The sequence below is a fragment of the Lissotriton vulgaris genome, chromosome 1_1 (genome assembly GCF_964263255.1).
Source record: "Lissotriton vulgaris chromosome 1_1, aLisVul1.2, whole genome shotgun sequence".
Taxonomy (NCBI): Eukaryota; Metazoa; Chordata; class Amphibia; order Caudata; family Salamandridae; genus Lissotriton; species Lissotriton vulgaris.
The window spans coordinates 392,083,556-392,102,295 of record NC_141685.1 but is presented as its reverse complement, the minus strand read 5'-3'; the positions used below and the strand labels follow the sequence as shown (position 1 = coordinate 392,102,295).

The following is an 18,740-nucleotide window of genomic DNA, read 5'->3' as shown; positions in this document are numbered from 1 at the left end:
GTGGAGCTGTGTGGTGGGTGCCTCGGTGGAGCTGTGTGGTGGGTGCCTCGGTGGAGCTGTGTGGTGGGTGCCTCGGTGGAGCTGTGTGGTGGGTGCCTCGGTGGAGCTGTGTGGTGGGTGCCTCGGTGGAGCTGTGTGGTGGGTGCCTCGGTGGAGCTGTGTGGTGGGTGCCTCGGTGGAGCTGTGTGGTGGGTGCCTCGGTGGAGCTGTGTGGTGGGTGCCTCGGTGGAGCTGTGTGGTGGGTGCATCTGTGGAGCTGTGTGGTGGGTGCATCTGTGGAGCTGTGTGGTGGGTGCCTCGGTGGAGCTGTGTGGTGGGTGCATCTGTGGAGCTGTGTGGTGGGTGCATCTGTGGAACTGGGTGCATCGGTGGAGCTGGGTGCATCGGTGGAGCTGTGTGGTGGGTGCATCGGTGGAGCTGTGTAGGTGGAGCTGTGTGGTGGGTGCATCTGTGAAGCTGTGTGGTGGGTGCATCGGTGGAGCTTAGTGGGTGCATTGGTGGAGCTGTGTGGTGGGCGCATTTCTGGAGCTTAGTTGGAGCATCGGTGGAGCTGTGTGGTGGGTGCATCAGTGGAGCTGTGTGGTGGGTGCATCAGTGGAGCTGTGTGGTGGGTGCATCAGTGGAGCTGTGTGGTGGGTGCACCAGTGGAGCTGTGTGGTGGGTGCACCAGTGGAGCTGTGTGGTGGGTGCACCAGTGGAGCTGTGTGGTGGGTGCATCTGTGGAGCTGTGTGCTGGGTGCATCTGTGGAGCTGTGTGCTGGGTGCATCTGTGGAGCTGTGTGCTGGGTGCATCTGTGGAGCTGTGTGCTGGGTGCATCAGTGGAGCTGTGTAGGTGGAGCTGTGTGGTGGGTGCATCTGTTGAGCTGTGTGGTGGGAGCATCTGTGGAGCTGTGTGGTAGGTGCCTCGTGGAGCTGTGTGGTGGGTCGTTCGGTGGAGCTGTGTGGTGGGTGCCTCGGTGGAGCTTTGTGGTGGGTGCATCGGAGGAGCTGTGTGGTGGGTGCATCAGTGGAGCGCTGTGGTGGGTGCATCGGTGGAGCTGTGTGGTGGGTGCATCGGTGGAGCTGTGTGGTGGGTGCATCGGTGGAGCTGTGTCGTTGGAGCTGTGTGCTGGGTGCATCGGTGGAGCTGGGTGGTGGGTGCATCTGTGGAACTGGGTGCATCGGTGGAGCTGGGTGGTGGGTGCATTGGTGGAGATGTGTGCTGGGTGCATCGGTGGAGCTGTGTAGGTGGAGCTGTGTGGTGGGTGCATCTGTTGAGCTGTGTGGTGGGTGCATCTGTGGAGCTGTGTGGTGGGTGCCTCGGTGAAGCTGTGTGGTGGGTGCATCTGTGGAGCTGTGTGGTGGGTGCCTCGGTGGAGCTGTGTGGTGGGTGCCTCGGTGGAGCTGTGTGGTGGTTGCCTCGGTGGAGCTGTGTGGTGGGTGCCTCGGTGGAGCTGTGTGGTGGGTGCCTCGGTGGAGCTGTGTGGTGGGTGCCTCAGTGGAGCTGGGTGGTGGGTGCATCAGTGGAGCTGGGTGGTGGGTGCATTGGTGGAGCTGGGTGGTGGGTGCATTGGTGGAGATGTGTGGTGGGTGCATCGGTGGAGCTGTGTAGGTGGAGCTGTGTGGTGGGTGCATCTGTGAAGCTGTGTGGTGGGTGCATCGGTGGAGCTTAGTGGGTGCATTGGTGGAGCTGTGTGGTGGGCGCATTGCTGGAGCTTAGTTGGAGCATCGGTGGAGCTGTGTGGTGGGTGCATCGGTGGAGCTGTGTGGTGGGTGCATCAGTGGAGCTGTGTGGTGGGTGCATCAGTGGAGCTGTGTGGTGGGTGCATCAGTGGAGCTGTGTGGTGGGTGCATCAGTGGAGCTGTGTGGTGGGTGCATCAGTGGAGCTGTGTGGTGGGTGCACCAGTGGAGCTGTGTGGTGGGTGCATCTGTGGAGCTGTGTGGTGGGTGCATCTGTGGAGCTGTGTGGTGGGTGCATCTGTGGAGCTGTGTGGTGGGTGCATCTGTGGAGCTGTGTGGTGGGTGCATCTGTGGAGCTGTGTGCTGGGTGCATCTGTGGAGCTGTGTGCTGGGTGCATCTGTGGAGCTGTGTGCTGGGTGCATCTGTGGAGCTGTGTGCTGGGTGCATCTGTGGAGCTGTGTGCTGGGTGCATCTGTGGAGCTGTGTGCTGGGTGCATCTGTGGAGCTGTGTGCTGGGTGCATCAGTGGAGCTGTGTAGGTGGAGCTGTGTGGTGGGTGCATCTGTTGAGCTGTGTGGTGGGAGCATCTGTGGAGCTGTGTGGTAGGTGCCTCGGTGGAGCTGTGTGGTGGGTCGTTCGGTGGAGCTGTGTGGTGGGTGCCTCGGTGGAGCTTTGTGGTGGGTGCATCGGTGGAGCTGTGTGGTGGGTGCATCGGTGGAGCTGTGTGGTGGGTGCATCGGTGGAGCTGTGTGGTGGGTGCATCGGTGGAGCTGTGTGGTGGGTGCATCGGTGGAGCTGTGTGGTGGGTGCATCGGTGGAGCTGTGTCGTTGGAGCTGTGTGCTGGGTGCATCGGTGGAGCTGTGTAGGTGGAGCTGTGTGGTGGGTGCATCTGTTGAGCTGTGTGGTGGGTGCATCTGTGGAGCTGTGTGCTGGGTGCATCGGTGGAGCTGGGTGGTGGGTGCATCGGTGGAGCTGGGTGGTGGGTGCATCGGTGGAGCTGGGTGGTGGGTGCATCTGTGGAGCTGTGTGCATCGGTGGAGCTGGGTGGTGGGTGCCTCGGTGAAGCTGTGTGGTGGGTGCATCTGTGGAGCTGTGTGCATCTGTGGAGCTGTGTGCTGGGTGCATCGGTGGAGCTGGGTGGTGGGTGCATCGGTGGAGCTGGGTGGTGGGTGCATCGGTGGAGCTGGGTGGTGGGTGCATTGGTGGAGCTGTGTGGTGGGTGCATTGGTGGAGCTGTGTGGTGGGTGCATTGGTGGAGCTCTGTGGTGGGTGCATTGGTGGAGCTGTGTGGTGGGTGCATCGGTGGAGCTGTGTAGGTGGAGCTGTGTGGTGGGTGTATCTGTGAAGCTGTGTGGTGGATGCATTGGTGGAGCTTAGTGGGTGCATTGGTGGAGCTGTGTGGTGGGTGCATCGGTGGAGCTGTGTGGTGGGTGCATCGGTGGAGCTGTGCCGTTGGAGCTGTGTGCTGGGTGCATCAGTGGAGCTGGGTGGTGGGTGCATCTGTGGAACTGGGTGCATCGGTGGAGCTGGGTGGTGGGTGCATTGGTGGAGCTTAGTTGGAGCATCGGTGGAACTGTGTGGTGGGTGCATCGGTGGAGCTGTGTGGTGGGTGCATCGGTGGAGCTGTGTGGTGGGTGCATCAGTGGAGCTGTGTGGTGGGTGCATCAGTGGAGCTGTGTGGTGGGTGCATCAGTGGAGCTGTGTGGTGGGTGCATCAGTGGAGCTGTGTGGTGGGTGCACCAGTGGAGCTGTGTGGTGGGTGCCTCGGTGGAGCTGTGTGGTGGGTCGTTCGGTGGAGCTGTGTGGTGGGTCGTTCGGTGGAGCTGTGTGGTGGGTGCCTCGGTGGAGCTTTGTGGTGGGTGCATCTGTGGAGCTGTGTGCTGGGTGCATCTGTGGAGCTGTGTGCATCTGTGGAGCTGTGTGCTGGGTGCATCTGTGGAGCTGTGTGCTGGGTGCATCTGTGGAGCTGTGTGCTGGGTGCATCAGTGGAGCTGTGTAGGTGGAGCTGTGTGGTGGGTGCATCTGTTGAGCTGTGTGGTGGGAGCATCTGTGGAGCTGTGTGGTAGGTGCCTCGGTGGAGCTGTGTGGTGGGTCGTTCGGTGGAGCTTTGTGGTGGGTGCATCGGTGGAGCTGTGTGGTGGGTGCATCAGTGGAGCGCTGTGGTGGGTGCATCAGTGGAGCGCTGTGGTGGGTGCATCGGTGGAGCTGTGTCGTTGGAGCTGTGTGCTGGGTGCATCGGTGGAGCTGTGTAGGTGGAGCTGTGTGGTGGGTGCATCTGTTGAGCTGTGTGGTGGGTGCATCTGTGGAGCTGTGTGCATCGGTGGAGCTGGGTGGTGGGTGCATCGGTGGAGCTGGGTGGTGGGTGCATCGGTGGAGCTGGGTGGTGGGTGCATCGGTGGAGCTGTGTGCTGGGTGCATCGGTGGAGCTGTGTGCTGGGTGCATCGGTGGAGCTGTGTGCTGGGTGCATCGGTGGAGCTGGGTGGTGGGTGCATCGGTGGAGCTGGGTGGTGGGTGCATCGGTGGAGCTGTGTGCTGGGTGCATCGGTGGAGCTGGGTGGTGGGTGCCTCGGTGAAGCTGTGTGGTGGGTGCATCTGTGGAGCTGTGTGGTGGGTGCATCTGTGGAGCTGTGTGCATCGGTGGAGCTGGGTGGTGGGTGCATCGGTGGAGCTGGGTGGTGGGTGCATCGGTGGAGCTGGGTGGTGGGTGCATTGGTGGAGCTGTGTGGTGGGTGCATTGGTGGAGCTGTGTGGTGGGTGCATTGGTGGAGCTGTGTGGTGGGTGCATTGGTGGAGCTGTGTGGTGGGTGCATCGGTGGAGCTGTGTAGGTGGAGCTGTGTGGTGGGTGCATCTGTGAAGCTGTGTGGTGGATGCATTGGTGGAGCTTAGTGGGTGCATTGGTGGAGCTGTGTGGTGGGTGCATTGCTGGAGCTTAGTTGGAGCATCGGTGGAGCTGTGTGGTGGGTGCATCGGTGGAGCTGTGTGGTGGGTGCATCGGTGGAGCTGTGTGGTGGGTGCATCGGTGGAGCTGTGTCGTTGGAGCTGTGTGCTGGGTGCATCGGTGGAGCTGTGTAGGTGGAGCTGTGTGGTGGGTGCATCGGTGGAGCTGTGTAGGTGGAGCTGTGTGGTGGGTGCATCTGTTGAGCTGTGTGGTGGGTGCATCTGTGGAGCTGTGTGGTGGGTGCCTCGGTGGAGCTGTGTGGTGGGTGCCTCGGTGGAGCTGTGTGGTGGGTGCCTCGGTGGAGCTGGGTGGTGGGTGCCTCGGTGGAGCTGTGTGGTGGGTGCCTCGGTGGAGCTGGGTGGTGGGTGCCTCGGTGGAGCTGGGTGGTGGGTGCATCTGTGGAGCTGGGTGGTGGGTGCATTGGTGGAGCTGTGTGGTGGGTGCATTGGTGGAGCTGTGTAGGTGGAGTTGTGTGGTGGGTGCATCGGTGGAGCTGGGTGGTGGGTGCATCATTGGAGCTGTGTGGTGGGTGCATCGTTGGAGCTGGGTGGTGGGTGCCTCGGTGGAGCTGTGTGGTGGGTGCATTGGTGGAGCTGTATGATGGGTGCCTCGGTGGAGCTGGATTCAATGGTCTTATTACGAGGAGGCCCTGGTGTCAGAACACTCATGTTGTAATAAAACAACGGATAGTACATTATCTAGAGATGTATTTGAAATCAACTTCAAGAAATTTGTTTAGCAATATTAGAACCCGAGTGCTTACTCACTCAGCATCAGAGTGGTTAAACTGCTGACCATGGAACGACTAGTTTCGTTCCAATTGTGCAGTACGGTACAAATAAATCTGTTTTGTGGCGTTCATTCAATTTCTTCATGCATGCCAGGTCACGTGCTTTAAACCACAGCCATATTACGTAGGCCATGCATCTTAGAGAGGATTTCTAGTTACACTTTTTTTGGTCATTCCCTTTAGAGAACACACCTCAACTTTCACGAAAGTTACAGCACATTAACAATGAGAGCTGCATCAGTGAGCGCAGGACCCATGATCTTCAAATTGCACACAGTTCTCTACAACATGCACATTAACCCACTTAGCTATGACACCGTTCAGAAAAAAATGCCTTGATAGGGGAGGGTGACACAGAAATTGAGCTGCAGGTGTGCTTCGTGCAAATTATGATGCGATATGTTTGGGGAGCACACTCACACACAACTCTACTCCACACTCCGAGCTCGTGCTAAAACCCGAATCTCGAGGGAGTTGTGTGTCTGTGACATTGTAACCTGGTAGCTTTTCCATCTTCCTTCCTTGTGTGCAGATATTTTCGGTGTGACGATTACGATGCAAATACACTTGTTTGAGAGATTGGAGCTGTCACTAGGGCGCTGGAGTCACAGCTGAGTTTGGAATGAAGAGGCGGATGCGTGCACTCAGCATTCAAAGACCCTCGGACGCCTTAATGGCACATGGAATACTTTACAGCCTTCTAATGGCAGGCGGCGGTTATTGACTGGGAAGAACAAACAGAAAGCACCAGAAACGAGGCGGAAATGCAAGACATATGGCAAGCTGGAGGGAAAACGTGCGGTATCGGCCTCTGCTTTTAAGGGATCTGAGATTTAATGAAAGGTTGGTGCATTTCAAAGGCATGGTGTTTGACGTCTGTGCCCCTTCACATGCGCGGGAAAGGCGGGAAGACATAGCCCTACTTGGCTTTCTCTGCCCTGCTCTCTACAGAGAAATCTCCCGAATAGCCCCTGCATTCTGTTGGTTAGAGATGCTGATTTATCAATTGTTAAGGTAGGTGGAAAATAGAAATGGAACTGTCCCCGGAATGGGTAATCAGCATGCATGAAAGTCTACAATCCCTAAATAAAACGCCTGTCTCTAATTTCTTTATACCTCAAAGAAACAAGTTAAACAGGTTTTAAAAGGAGACACGGCCTCCGGCCGTGAAACAAAGTACGGCCGGCCGGCCGTGAATAATTAGGTGGTGACAAATGCGCTGGGAGGGCTGCCTTTGATGTGGTAATGCGAGGCAGGCAGGCAGGCGGCTGGTGGCATTGTGCACGCGCTTTTTAGGGCTTGCGCAATGACCTAAAAAGCACATGCACTCAAAGGAATCGCCAGTGGTGGTAAACACTGGATAAGCCCCTATAGAGCTTCCAGCTGTGCACATGTGCACAGCAGGCGAGCCCTAAAAAGGACATGGAGGCTAAAGCCGAGGCAAGAGCAGAACGAAAGGCGACAGCAGCAGCAGCTGCGGAAAAAAGGCACAGAAAGAGGCTGCAGCTTGTGTTACGAACAAGGCAACCCCTAAGGCTCGGGGGGGGGGGGGGGGGCAATCTGAGACAACCTACACTACCAGAGGCGTTCACCGGCAATCGTGCTGCTAACCAAGACGTGGAGTCAATTGGAGTGGACCAGACTGCGCCGTCGGCCGTCGGCGGTGGGAGCAGGGGCGGCAGCTTCGGCTTCCTCGCCTTTGCAGAGAGCGGACCAGAGCGTGGAGACTGTCTATGCGTCGGGAGCACAGAGCAGGAAGACTCCGGATGGGCCGAACACAGATACCGCAGATGCTACAGAACGCAAGGTAGCTGGTATCGGAGCAGAACAGGGGAGCTCGGAGGGACTGACGAGCCGCGGTCGGGCTGTGGCAGTGGATGGAGCTGCGGTGCTCCCAGCAGCGTCTCCGACACTGACAGAGGTCGCCCAGACCGAAGAGGTAAGCAGCACTATAGAGGGGTCCGGCAGCAACGAGGCCTTACTACAACGTCAGGGCCCCGATAAACAGTCCACCAATAACAATAATAAAACTACGAACTCCGATTTCTTAGAATCGCTGGGAGACAGAAACCACAAGGGTATACCACTTCCTGATGAAAGCGGCAAAGACACTGTGGTACCGACAAAAGAGGTTTATGAAATCGAAAAGGAACTTGAACTTACACAGAGTAACCTAGATGGAGGAGCCACTCAGGGGGAGCAGGGTATTGAGGAAGGCACTAAGACTTTGGAAGGACAGCCCCGGGTAGAAAGAGAAACCTTTGAGCCTGGCACACCTAATGAAGAGCGATTCTATTCGGTCAACGATGAGTCAGGCACATCCTCTGAGAGCGAGGGCACTGAATCAGTATTGACCGGGACAGATGAAAACTCTGTTACAAGTGGGGGTTCGAACTCAGAGCATGACCAGGCATATTCACAGTCTTCCTCTGGGGACACAACTCAGCGACATGTTTTGACTCCGAAGAGGAAATCTCACAGGAGTCGTACGGGACGTAAATTGAGAAGTCCGTCACAGCTGGAGATGGCAAAAAAACTGGTGTGGGACTATTCAGCCACGTCTAATGTATACCGGGAAGACGAGGGGGCACAAGGTGGGCACCCCAGATGGCAAACGCTAGGTCAACCTCAAGTGCAAAATACTACAATGGATTTACTATATACAACGCTGAAACAAATGCAAGGAGAGGCAAGGTCAGAGTCCAAGCGATTAAAACAGATTAATAAAAAGATTGAGGGCTCTCTCAGCAAGATGAATAAATTATATGCTGAAATGGCGGGTCGTGTGACGGAGGTGGACGAGAGAACAGGGAAGCTTGAAGATGAGGTGTCCCGTTGGCAAGAGTTCAGAGCCGTGCAGGAAAAATTTAATGAGGATACGCAGTGAAAACTCGAGGATTTCGAGAATAGGCAGAGGCTTAATAATATCAGACTACTGGGTATTCCTGAAGGAGTTGAGGAGCAGGACCCCAGAGCCTTTGTCGTCACCCTATTGAAGGAGGCATTCCCTAAAATCACTGGTTGGGACTGGGAGGTTGAGGTCCAGAGGGCACATAGGTTCCCTCTGGTCCAAAAGAGGATATATGGTGCCTCCCGAAACGAAAAACCTAGAGCCTTGCTGATCTATGTGCGAAATTATCTGGCTAGGGAAGAAATTATAGACAAGGCCAGACCACAGGACAAACGATCCTTCAAGGGAACAACTTTTTTCGCACAACCTGACTTTTGCCACGTGACGATAGAAAGGAGATGGAGGCTAAGGCAATTAATTGATCCATTTCAGAAGTTAGGCTGCAAAGCTTATCTTCTGTTCCCAGCCAGGCTGAAAGTCATATTGAACGGGCGGACTACAATGTTTTTCTCTGAAATTAAAGCACAGGGGTTTCTGACGGAGTTAAAGGAAAAGAGAAACGGTGGGGAGGCCGGGACATCTGCTACTAAATGACTAAGTGATTAAAATGTTTAAATGAATAATCTTACCAGGTAGTATGATCATAATACCTTTAGTATCAGATTGTAAATGGATGGTACATTTTAATAGGCAGCCTGAAATAAGACAGATTTAGCCTACCGGTTGTACATGAGTCCAGAACTATTGGGGTACCTGGTACATACATGTTGTTTTATGGGGTTTGATTGTTGAAGTTGGTTAATGGAATGTTGGCACTAAGGGAGAGAGGGGGGAGCGACACTCTAGAGACTAGGAGGCAGTCACACTTAGGTCAGAATTGACCTATTTGCCTGTACAGAGGGGGTGGGTGGGGGGGGGGGGGGAGACAGAAGACAGGGAAAAGAAATAGGACATATAAAAATGAAGAAACTATTCAAAAGGAAATCAGGACACATGTAAGGGAAACAAGGGCTACATACACGTCTAGAGGTAAATTTGGCCAAAAAGAACAGTTGAAAATCTAAAAGCAAACATAACAGAATGTGCAGTAAGGGTGGTACTGAGAGCAAAAAAAAAGAAGAAAAAAAAAGAAATCTCACTCTGGCTGAGAGTTGTAGAAATAATAAAGTTTCAGGATGAGTTCAAAGGTTAAGGTGTTTACAATGAACGTATGCGGGCTGAACAATAGGCTGAAAAGACAAAAAGTAGCCTTACTATTAAAAAACACTCAGGCAGAATTTATATGCCTACAAGAGACCCATATAGAAGGAAATAAGCCTTTTTTGCTAGAACAATTGGGGTTGCGGGTGCTGGCATATTCAAAACAAGGGGCAATAGTTAGGGGGGTGGCCATCTTAACTAAACTATTTAATATTAATACCAGGAAAAAACTAGAAGATCGTTGGATAGGTGGGCCCTGATTGAGTGCTTAGTTGGGGAGGAATGGGTCACAATCGGGTCGGTATATGGGTCGACAGATGATCCCGAAATATTCTAATTCCTGGATATAGAATTGGGCACCTGGGCACCAAGAGTGATCCTCGCAGGGGATTTTAACATCGATGGGGCATCAGGCTTGGGACTGAACAATAGGGGCATTTATCAAGGGAGGAAAAAGAGGGTGTGCAGAGCAATCCTAAGCATGGCCAGAAATAACGCCCTGACGGATGTTTGGGAAGAGCTTAAAGTGGGTGAGGATGGCTTTACCTATTACTCGGCCCCTCATAGGAAGTGTGTTCGCCTGGATTATTTTTTCACCTCCAGGTTACCTTTAAATACCCTTACGATAGCAAGATTACCCCGTATTTTGTCTGACCATAACCCCCCATTACTGACAATAATAGGCAGTGGGCTTAAAAGACAGGCTAAATCATGGACCTTTGAAAGAGAACTCTTGACGGATACAGACTATATTAAACACATGCATGCTTGGATAAAGGGCTTCTGGGATATTAACAGAGGGAGCACCAACCCAGGAAATGAGTGGGATAAATTTAAAGCCTGGGTGCGCGGTGAAACACTGAGTTTTAGTCTAGCCAAGCAGAAAAAAGAGAAAGCTAAGGTGGATCAGGCAAACAGCGACCTGATGTACGCAGAGCAGAGACTTGAACAGGCTATTGCAGATGGGTCGGAGCTGGAACAATACTTAATGGAGGTTATGGTGGCGAAAGCGGATGCAGAGGAGAACATAGCAATAAAATCAGCCAAGATATATAATAGTAAGAAAGAAAAATCCTACGAGTATAGCGAAAAGGTAGGGAGGACATTGGCAGCACGCACGAGACAGAGGTTGGCACAAGGTGAGATCAAAGAGATAAGAGATAGGGGGGGGTAACATGGTTTCAGATAAGGAAGGCATCCTAGAGGTTTTTAGGGAGTTTTATAGCAAGCTTTATGAGGAGGAGCAGGACAGGGAGCTGGCCGATATTCAGAGGTGTTTGCAAGAACTACCAAGTAAGGTTCTACATGATACAGATAGAGATTCTCTAGAGACGCATTTAGACGTAGAAGAAATAAAGGGAGCTATGCTCAGCCTGCCCTCTGGTAAAGCTGCCGGACCGGATCTGATACCTGGGGAATTATATCAAGTATTCTATGCCTCAATCATTACAGATTTAACCAGAACACTCAGGGAGGCACAGACAGGGCACTCTATACCAGCTAGTTGGGCAGGGGCAGAGATTGTTATTATTCTTTAAAAAGGGAAACCTGCTGCAGAGCCTGGGTCATATCGCCCTATTACATTGATTAACGCTAATGTTAAAATTTTCTCTAAAGTATTAGCGAATAGACTTGCTAGGATAATAACACAATTAGTAAACATTAATCAGCACGGATTTATCCCACAAAGAGGTACTACAATTCATGTTAGAAAGATGATCACGCTATTTGATGTGCAAGGGGTGGAGGCGAAACCAATGGCAGCCATGTTATTAGATGCCGAAAAGGCCTTCGACCGCGTGGCGTGGGAATTTTTGTGGGCAGTTCTAAGGAAAGGAAATATAGGAGCAGGATTTATAAAATCAACGCAATCATTATATATAGGACCAACGGCGTGTGTAAGGGTGAATGCTGGCCGTACTATGCCGTTTGGAATTACGCGGGGCACACGACAAGGGTGCTCATGTTCACCCCTGCTCTTTGCACTCTATATAGACCCGTTTATTAAAAAACTGGAATTAAATTAACAAATTAGGCCGATAGTTACTAAAATGGGACCGATAAAGGTACTCGCAGATGATATTGCGATTATTACGCCCTCACCGGCAGAAGCTATTAGTATAATAGAGCAGGAGGCAGAGCAATTTGGGATGGTTGCGGGGTACACATTGAATAAGGCTAAAACACAAATCATAAAGAACGCATACGCAACATGAACAGATTCGCGGGTGGTGGTCAAGGGGGTCTATTTAGGGATAACTATTACTGCTGATCTAGGCAATTTAGTGGATTTAAACATCTCTCCGATTATCATGAACGTGAAGAAAGAATGCGCCAATTCTCAGAAATACAAAGAATATTTGGGGTCAGCACAAGGAAATTTTTTAAGTATCTGCAAATAAGAAGCTTACTGGCTGGAAAGAGAGGGGGACCTTCGGGATTTGGTAATAACCCAATATTACAAGTAATAAAAGGGGGACATGGTTGCACGAATAAAAAGTTCTATGCTGAACTTATAGCACATAGGGGAGATGATTTAAGTAAATTTGAAGCAAAATGAATGGATACGCTAGGGATTACTGAGGGGATCTTTGAGAAATCATTACAGATGGGACAGGAGGTGCTTTGTGTGAGAAGTTGGCCTGATATACGATGCTCACTAATTCTAGTGATCACCTTGTATCAGTCCAAACAACCCTTATGGTGATTGGTTGTAAGTCAACCTTATAGACCAGCTATCCTAATGGTAGCATGGACAAAGCAGTCTTAGGCTAAACTCTATTGGCATGTGAAGCCAGCTGTTTTACCACATATAACCCCTTGAATACCAAGTGAAAGGACACCACACAGGTAGTTATGAAAATAAACAAGTATTTATTAACTAACATATATCTCTGAACTCTTTAGGAGGTCAGAGGGCTAAGCACATGACAAACTCTTAGGACAAATACACTCAAGTTGCACGATTTACAATGGTGCCCTAGGGGCACGACAAACCATATACTGGAAACAATGGAATGCGAGGAAAGAAAGTACTGTAAGGAGATCCAGAGGCTGGAGGATCGCTGGGACTACGTTACAAACTAGGTAAGTAAGGAGCAGGAGGCCCACGAGACTCATGTGCAGAGTGGAAACTCTCACGCGGGATGCGTACCAACGTCTATGGAAGTTACAGTTTACAAAGTTACGGATTCCGGACGAACCCGGCTGGATGGAGGGAAAACAACAGTGGACCTGAGCACTAGGATAGTGAACACTACCTTCAGCACCTAGAAGCTTTAGTTACCTAACCCACAGGCTGCGTGTGCATAGGGATGAAGTGGTGTCGGGTTTGCTGCGTTGATCCCGGTGATGCCTGAAACAAGAAGTTGCTGGCAGGCAGCCAGATGGAGGAGTCCGGTGGTTCCAAGGATGGAACTAGGAAGAAGAAGTCCTGAAAGGGAAGGGGACAGAGTCTCGGTCACTAGCCAGTGACGGTGCTGGAACCAGGAGGGAACCAGATGCTGTCGCCGCGTTCAGGTGGAGGAAGGGTCACTTCTCTCTGTAGCTGCGCGGACCAGGAGCTGTTCTTCACGACCAGGCTGGAGGCACGAGCTGTCCCACGTAGTCTGCTGCTGATGGCGGTGTTGGATCGTCGATCTGGTCAACAGGCCTTGGCAAGTGCAAGCCACGCGGTGGAACAAAGATGGCGTCTGGTGCGGACCAGGAGGGTCCGGGGTGCTTCTCGTTCACAAGGAAGCAAGGGCCAGTCTGGGGGACCAGACCTGCAGTGTTGGATTTTTCGGGTCATCGTCTCAGTGGTCACGAGCCAGCCGGCAAGTGACCAGACAACAGGACAAGCAGCAACCAGGCAAAAGGGCCCCACGTGGATGCTGGGGGGCTGGTCTTTGGTGCAGGAGCTGCGTCAGTGTGGGGCTTCTCAGACCCCAATGCACTCACTCGAAGATCCCTCGGCGGTCGTGCTGGAAGCGCTGTGCAGGTTTCTCAAGATGGCTTTCTCAAAGCTGCTTGTCGCACCCACGGGTCTCAGCTGTGCTGTAGATGTGGGTAGAGGTCAGAGGAGTCTGGAGGTCCGGGTCTCGTTGAGCTGGGTCGTCGGGTTCCTGGAAGGAAGGACTTGCAGCAAACCGCACAAGAGCTTGATGGTGCCTGAGAAGCAGGAAGGTCACTCCCTGACCATAGGGGAGATTCTTCAGTCTTCTGATGTTCAGGAGGTCGAAGGTCAAGAGTTCCTCGTAAAAGTTGTCAAGATTAATCCAATCTGGAATGGGACCAGCTCCTACCTTTATTCAGCTAAAGGGGGCTGCACTACGACTAGGTCCCTCCCCTGGGTGGGACTAGAAATGGGGGTAGTTACACCCCCTATCCTTTGTCCGGTCTTGCGCCAGCTCTGTGGCTGGAGTGCCCCAGGAACTGGTTTAGACCGGAGTATGCACAGGGACGCCTTGTGTGCCCCAGGCAGGTCTCATTCCTTTCATCCCTGTCCTACCTAATACACAAAATCCTGTCTGGGGTGGTGCTAGCACCTCCCAAGGCAGGAAACCCTTTGTCCGAGCCTCCCTCGCTGGAAGGACTCCCAGCAGCAGGAGGTCAGACTTGTGTCTGTGGTGGCAGCATCCATTTTGTGATGCTGAGGCTCGAGTTAACTTTAACCGGGGTTCACAGTTACATACATGTCGTGTCCCTCTAGGGTGGAATGCTACCCTCGTCGCCAGAATTGGCGAGGGGGTAGTATTCCAATTCATATGACACCTTACTCGACATGTTTTGATAATGCTATGCCAAAGTTAGCATTTGACCGCGAGGTTCATAATGCACTTAAGAGTATATGGTATAGCGTTATCATGGAACAGCTATTAGGACTGGGTTCAGCAAGCTGCAAACGGGCTCAGCTCATGCCAGAGCACCATCTCACATAATTCCAAGCACTCTGCCTTCAGGATTGATAAGGCCTGCCATAGGAGTGACTGATAGGAAGATATGTGTCCATTTTAGGGTTAGATATAGGGATACTATATCTAAAGCAAAGGGTGATTACACCACCTTGCCCCAGCTGATTGATCAGCCAGTTGTGTCAGATTTAGATGGCCAGCCAGGGGTGGCATAATTCATGCTGCAGACCCTGGTAGGCCTTAGGTGCACCTATGCCCTGGCTACCTATGGTACACTGTACAGGGGCTGATAAGGTGACTCAGTATCCAATTAGATATTTACCTAGAGTACATGGAATCCATTTTACAGAGAGAGCAGTGGGCCTGGGGTCCTGAATAGCAAGGCCCCATGTCAACTAAGTCGAGAAACCAGCAAAACACCAGGCAAAAAAGTTGGGGGTAGCCATAGTCAGATATCCACCTTCCTACACTTCGCTCTTCATCATTGCAAGCCCAATAATACAAGACCCTATATTAGCTATATTACACCCCGGCTAGGGTTGCGCAGTGGAGGTGCACATAAGGGATAACATGCCCAAGATGCGATAGCCAGGAGGGAAATATAGTGCATATGGTTGCTGGATGTCCTAACCTGGTACCCTGAAAAAGTGAATTGAAGAGTTTCTAGATAGATCATTGAATTATAAGTTAACAATGTCACATGAAGTAATATTGATGGGATTGGATGGGACTGGAGAACAATCACAGATGGAGAAATTGGTGTTTGTAGCCATGGCAGTATTCCGTTTATGCATAGCCTCAGCATGGCGAGATAAGCTCCCCCCTACTATGCAGCAATGGTTGGCTAGGCTTTTGTATGTATACAACATGGAAAAAGCATTATACGCCAGGAAAGGGAAGAAGGGCAGAGCACTTGGTCTTCAAATATGGAAACCAATAACAGATTGGAAGAACAGGGTGGCGGGAAATATAGAACCGCTCTAGAGATGCTAGGAGGGTCTTTAATGTAAATTAGGAATTTTAAGTACGCTGTATTTTTCTTTGGGATATGTTTTATGTTTATCTGTTTTATCTTTATGGTTTTCCTTCATTATAGTATGTTAGGCCAAGGTAGTGAAACTGGAGATATACAAATGTCCTAGAAGGTTGAAATTGGACTGTATTCTTTGTTTTTTTCTTATGTCCTGTGCAGGTGGGGGTGGACTTAGGGGAATAAATGTTGTAAAAAATCAACAACAACAAAAAAAAAAAAAAAAGAAGATGAAAGGGCTAATTCAAGAAATAATTCATGGCCTGTGGGCCAGGGGCTTTCTGAAGGATGAAAGAGTTAAATGTCTTTGCATGTATGTGAATACATACATGCAAAAATTGTGTTCAAGGTGCAAAACATGTGATCAATACTGCAAGAGTACTGTTATTGGTGCACATTATTCAAAATATTTCCTTAAAAAAAAATCAGTGTTACCAGCCAATAATCCAGCCCTTGCCAATTTAACAGGCATGGAATAATTGAAAGATTTGCTCACATACTGCTAGTCTAGTCCACCACTTCAGACTAGCTACACAGTACAGTACACTACACTACACTACACTTTCTTTACAGGTCACAATGACATTCAGACATTGGATGACATTAAAAAAAAAAGAGTATCCCAGCAAATCTCCAGCACCATTTCTCTCTCCAATGTAATTCTGGGCAATTTTCTTGATCTCCATGTGCCTCAAAAAACAAAAGTATAACTGTGACCTTGTGTTTAGGATCAAAAACGTTAAACAAAGTATCTGTTGGACTACCCAGTGCAGCAATCAGCCTACTGAAAACCGTAACCTGCTTATCTTGCCTTCACTTCTTCCTCCATTACAATGCGGAACACTGCATCCATAACACAATAACCGGACCTTGGTGGTCATCCTGAACGATATGGAAACACTTTCCACGTAAGATAAAAAACACCTTTCCAACTACACACCCTACAAGGCGTAGCTGGTCCAAGTATGCAAACGCTTCAGTGCCTTATATACGGGCAGTTAGCGCTACAATACAGTACAATAGATAACATATACATAAACATATACCTAGTATTGTATGAAGCGTTTGAACGGATGCTCGGTGTCACTGCGGCATAACCAACATTTTCAGCAAAAGGAACAGGAGGAGATGGTTATAATTAAATAGGGGATACCTGGTCCTGGTGCCCGTTCTCTTCTATTCTAGCCAATTGCTCTGGGAGCTAGTAAGACATCGGTTCCACAATACCAACAACTGTCCAATCGTGTCTGATCTTTACACTTTAGAAAACTTGGAGAATAACATCTGTGTGCAGGTCAGGATTATGTGCGGCTGGAGAAGCAGTACATTTGAAGCATGTGATCAGCAAGTACTTGGGTGAGGTGGAGGGGTGGATATTTTAGAGAACAACAGCAAACCCTCGATCCCTCTTCCACCTGCCAACAAGGGTAAAATTAACCTGGGTCACTAAAATACTAAACTGGAGACTTACTTATAAAGTACCCATTAATATCTACACGACATCATCTTTACCCGTGGACTGAGACTTGTACAGCAAGTTATACTTGAAGGAGCATACTGGTTTGCACTAGCTCTTTACCATTTTCACCTTTCACCTACATGGCTCTGCACTGCCTTCTACATGAAGTTGATCTGCGCGCTTAGCGAACATACAAAACAGATTAATATAGGATTTGTGGCGTCACTTTATTAAGTAATAAAAATTGATATGATTAACGAGTTACTAAAGCACAGTTGAACTGCTCACGAGCGGCATGTTAATAAATAAAAGCACTACTGCAGTCGCATTTTCCTGTTTTTAGGAATACACCCCAGCTGAATGTTCTTACCTTGGCAGGCTGTTCTGGTAGTGCATAGTAGGTACAATACTTCTACACAGGTATTCCGGGTCTGCCCGGCTGCTGTACCACTTAAGCTGGCACAGAGCAGGGGCAGCAGGTGCCACAGGCAGAAGCAGTGATGCACTTCTGTTCAACTGGGAAGCAATCAATACCTTAGCCATAACTGCGGAAAAGAGTTACCCCAAAAACTCTAGAGAATAGAGATGCACACGCACAGACCCTTGTACAGTCCAATGGGTGAGAGGTTTCAGCTCTTCAACACTTTGACCCTGCTTCCTCCTTTCAATACTCAGCTACTATTGAAATGGAGAAAGGACCAACTCTCGTTAGGAGGAAACACAGAAATAAACCGCCAAAGGTACCCCTGGGGTGCGATAAGATATACTTTTCTAGCAATTGATCCGTGCTGTCTGATATGACCCACTCGGTAATAATCTCTCTCTCTCGCACACACACCCGCTCACTCACGCTTTAAACACCAAAGAAGGACTACTGTCATCATGGACGACGTCTAACTTGCTCCATTGCTTTCGCTAATCTAACGGCCATCTTTAACTGCTCAAATTTATTCGGGGATAAGGAAATGAGGGTTTCAAAACCCACCTACTCTATGAGCCATAGTAGCAGAACGTCATTCCTAACAATATTATTTCATATTACTAAAATAATGTAAATGTAAGATCAATATATTTTATTTTTATTTATTTATTTAAAAAAGGCAGTAACTGTATTTTAAAACTCTTCCAAACTATTTAGTTTTCTTTATAATAAACTCTTTCTATAATATTTCATCTTCTTCTTCGTCTTCTTCTTCTTCTTCTTCTTCTTCTTCTTCTTCTTCTTATTATTATTATTATTATTGTTATTATTATTATTGTTACTACTACTACTAATAATAGTAGTCAGCTTTGTCAGTTAACACCTTAAGTGCTGCCGTCAGCCAACGGTCGTCGCGAGCACTACCTCCCCAGTGCTGCGCACAACCGTTGGCCGACGGGCCATCATTCGTTCGTCGAACGTTCAGCACTGGGCGCTGAACGTTCGACGCTCTTAAGGTGTTAATAAGAATCACTACAATCAAAGAATATATATATATATACATATATATATATATATATATATATATATATATATATATATATACATATATATATATATATATGTATATATATATATATATTTTTTTTTTTTTAATTATTTTTTTTTTTCGATCCGCGGATAATGTGGTGCGGTGTAGCAGCCATTCGACTGCTCTCTGGACGGGGCGTATTTCCCGCTTTGCCCCCGCTACAAGAACCCCATTGGCTTGAGGGGCGCTGCGACTTAGGGGACCAGAGGAGCTCACTGAATCTTGGGACACTCGTACTTTGGGGTATACTTCATAACATCATAGGCCGTACTTGCTCCTATCCCCGCAATCTATTGCATTCTGGGACCTGTAGGCGATAACAATATAGCGCCAAACGGGAGGCATATGCATATGGACTGTACCTGGAAGGGGTGGAGCAAGCACAGAACAGCAAGGGGGAGGCGG

At 50.0% G+C, this 18,740-nt stretch overlaps 1 protein-coding gene across 1 annotated transcript in view; it reads right to left on the bottom strand.

Annotated features, from left to right (window-relative positions):
* CPT2 (carnitine palmitoyltransferase 2) overlaps positions 1 to 17,674 on the bottom strand; it is a 92,698-nt gene extending 75,024 nt beyond the window's left edge. Inside the window, exon 1 of the mRNA XM_086952458.1 lies at positions 17,195 to 17,674. Coding sequence (XP_086808584.1) covers positions 17,195 to 17,367 — 173 coding nt within the window. The 5' untranslated portion in view covers positions 17,368 to 17,674. The remainder of the gene's footprint in view (positions 1 to 17,194) is intronic.
* Between the last annotated feature and the right edge of the window lie 1,066 nt (positions 17,675 to 18,740).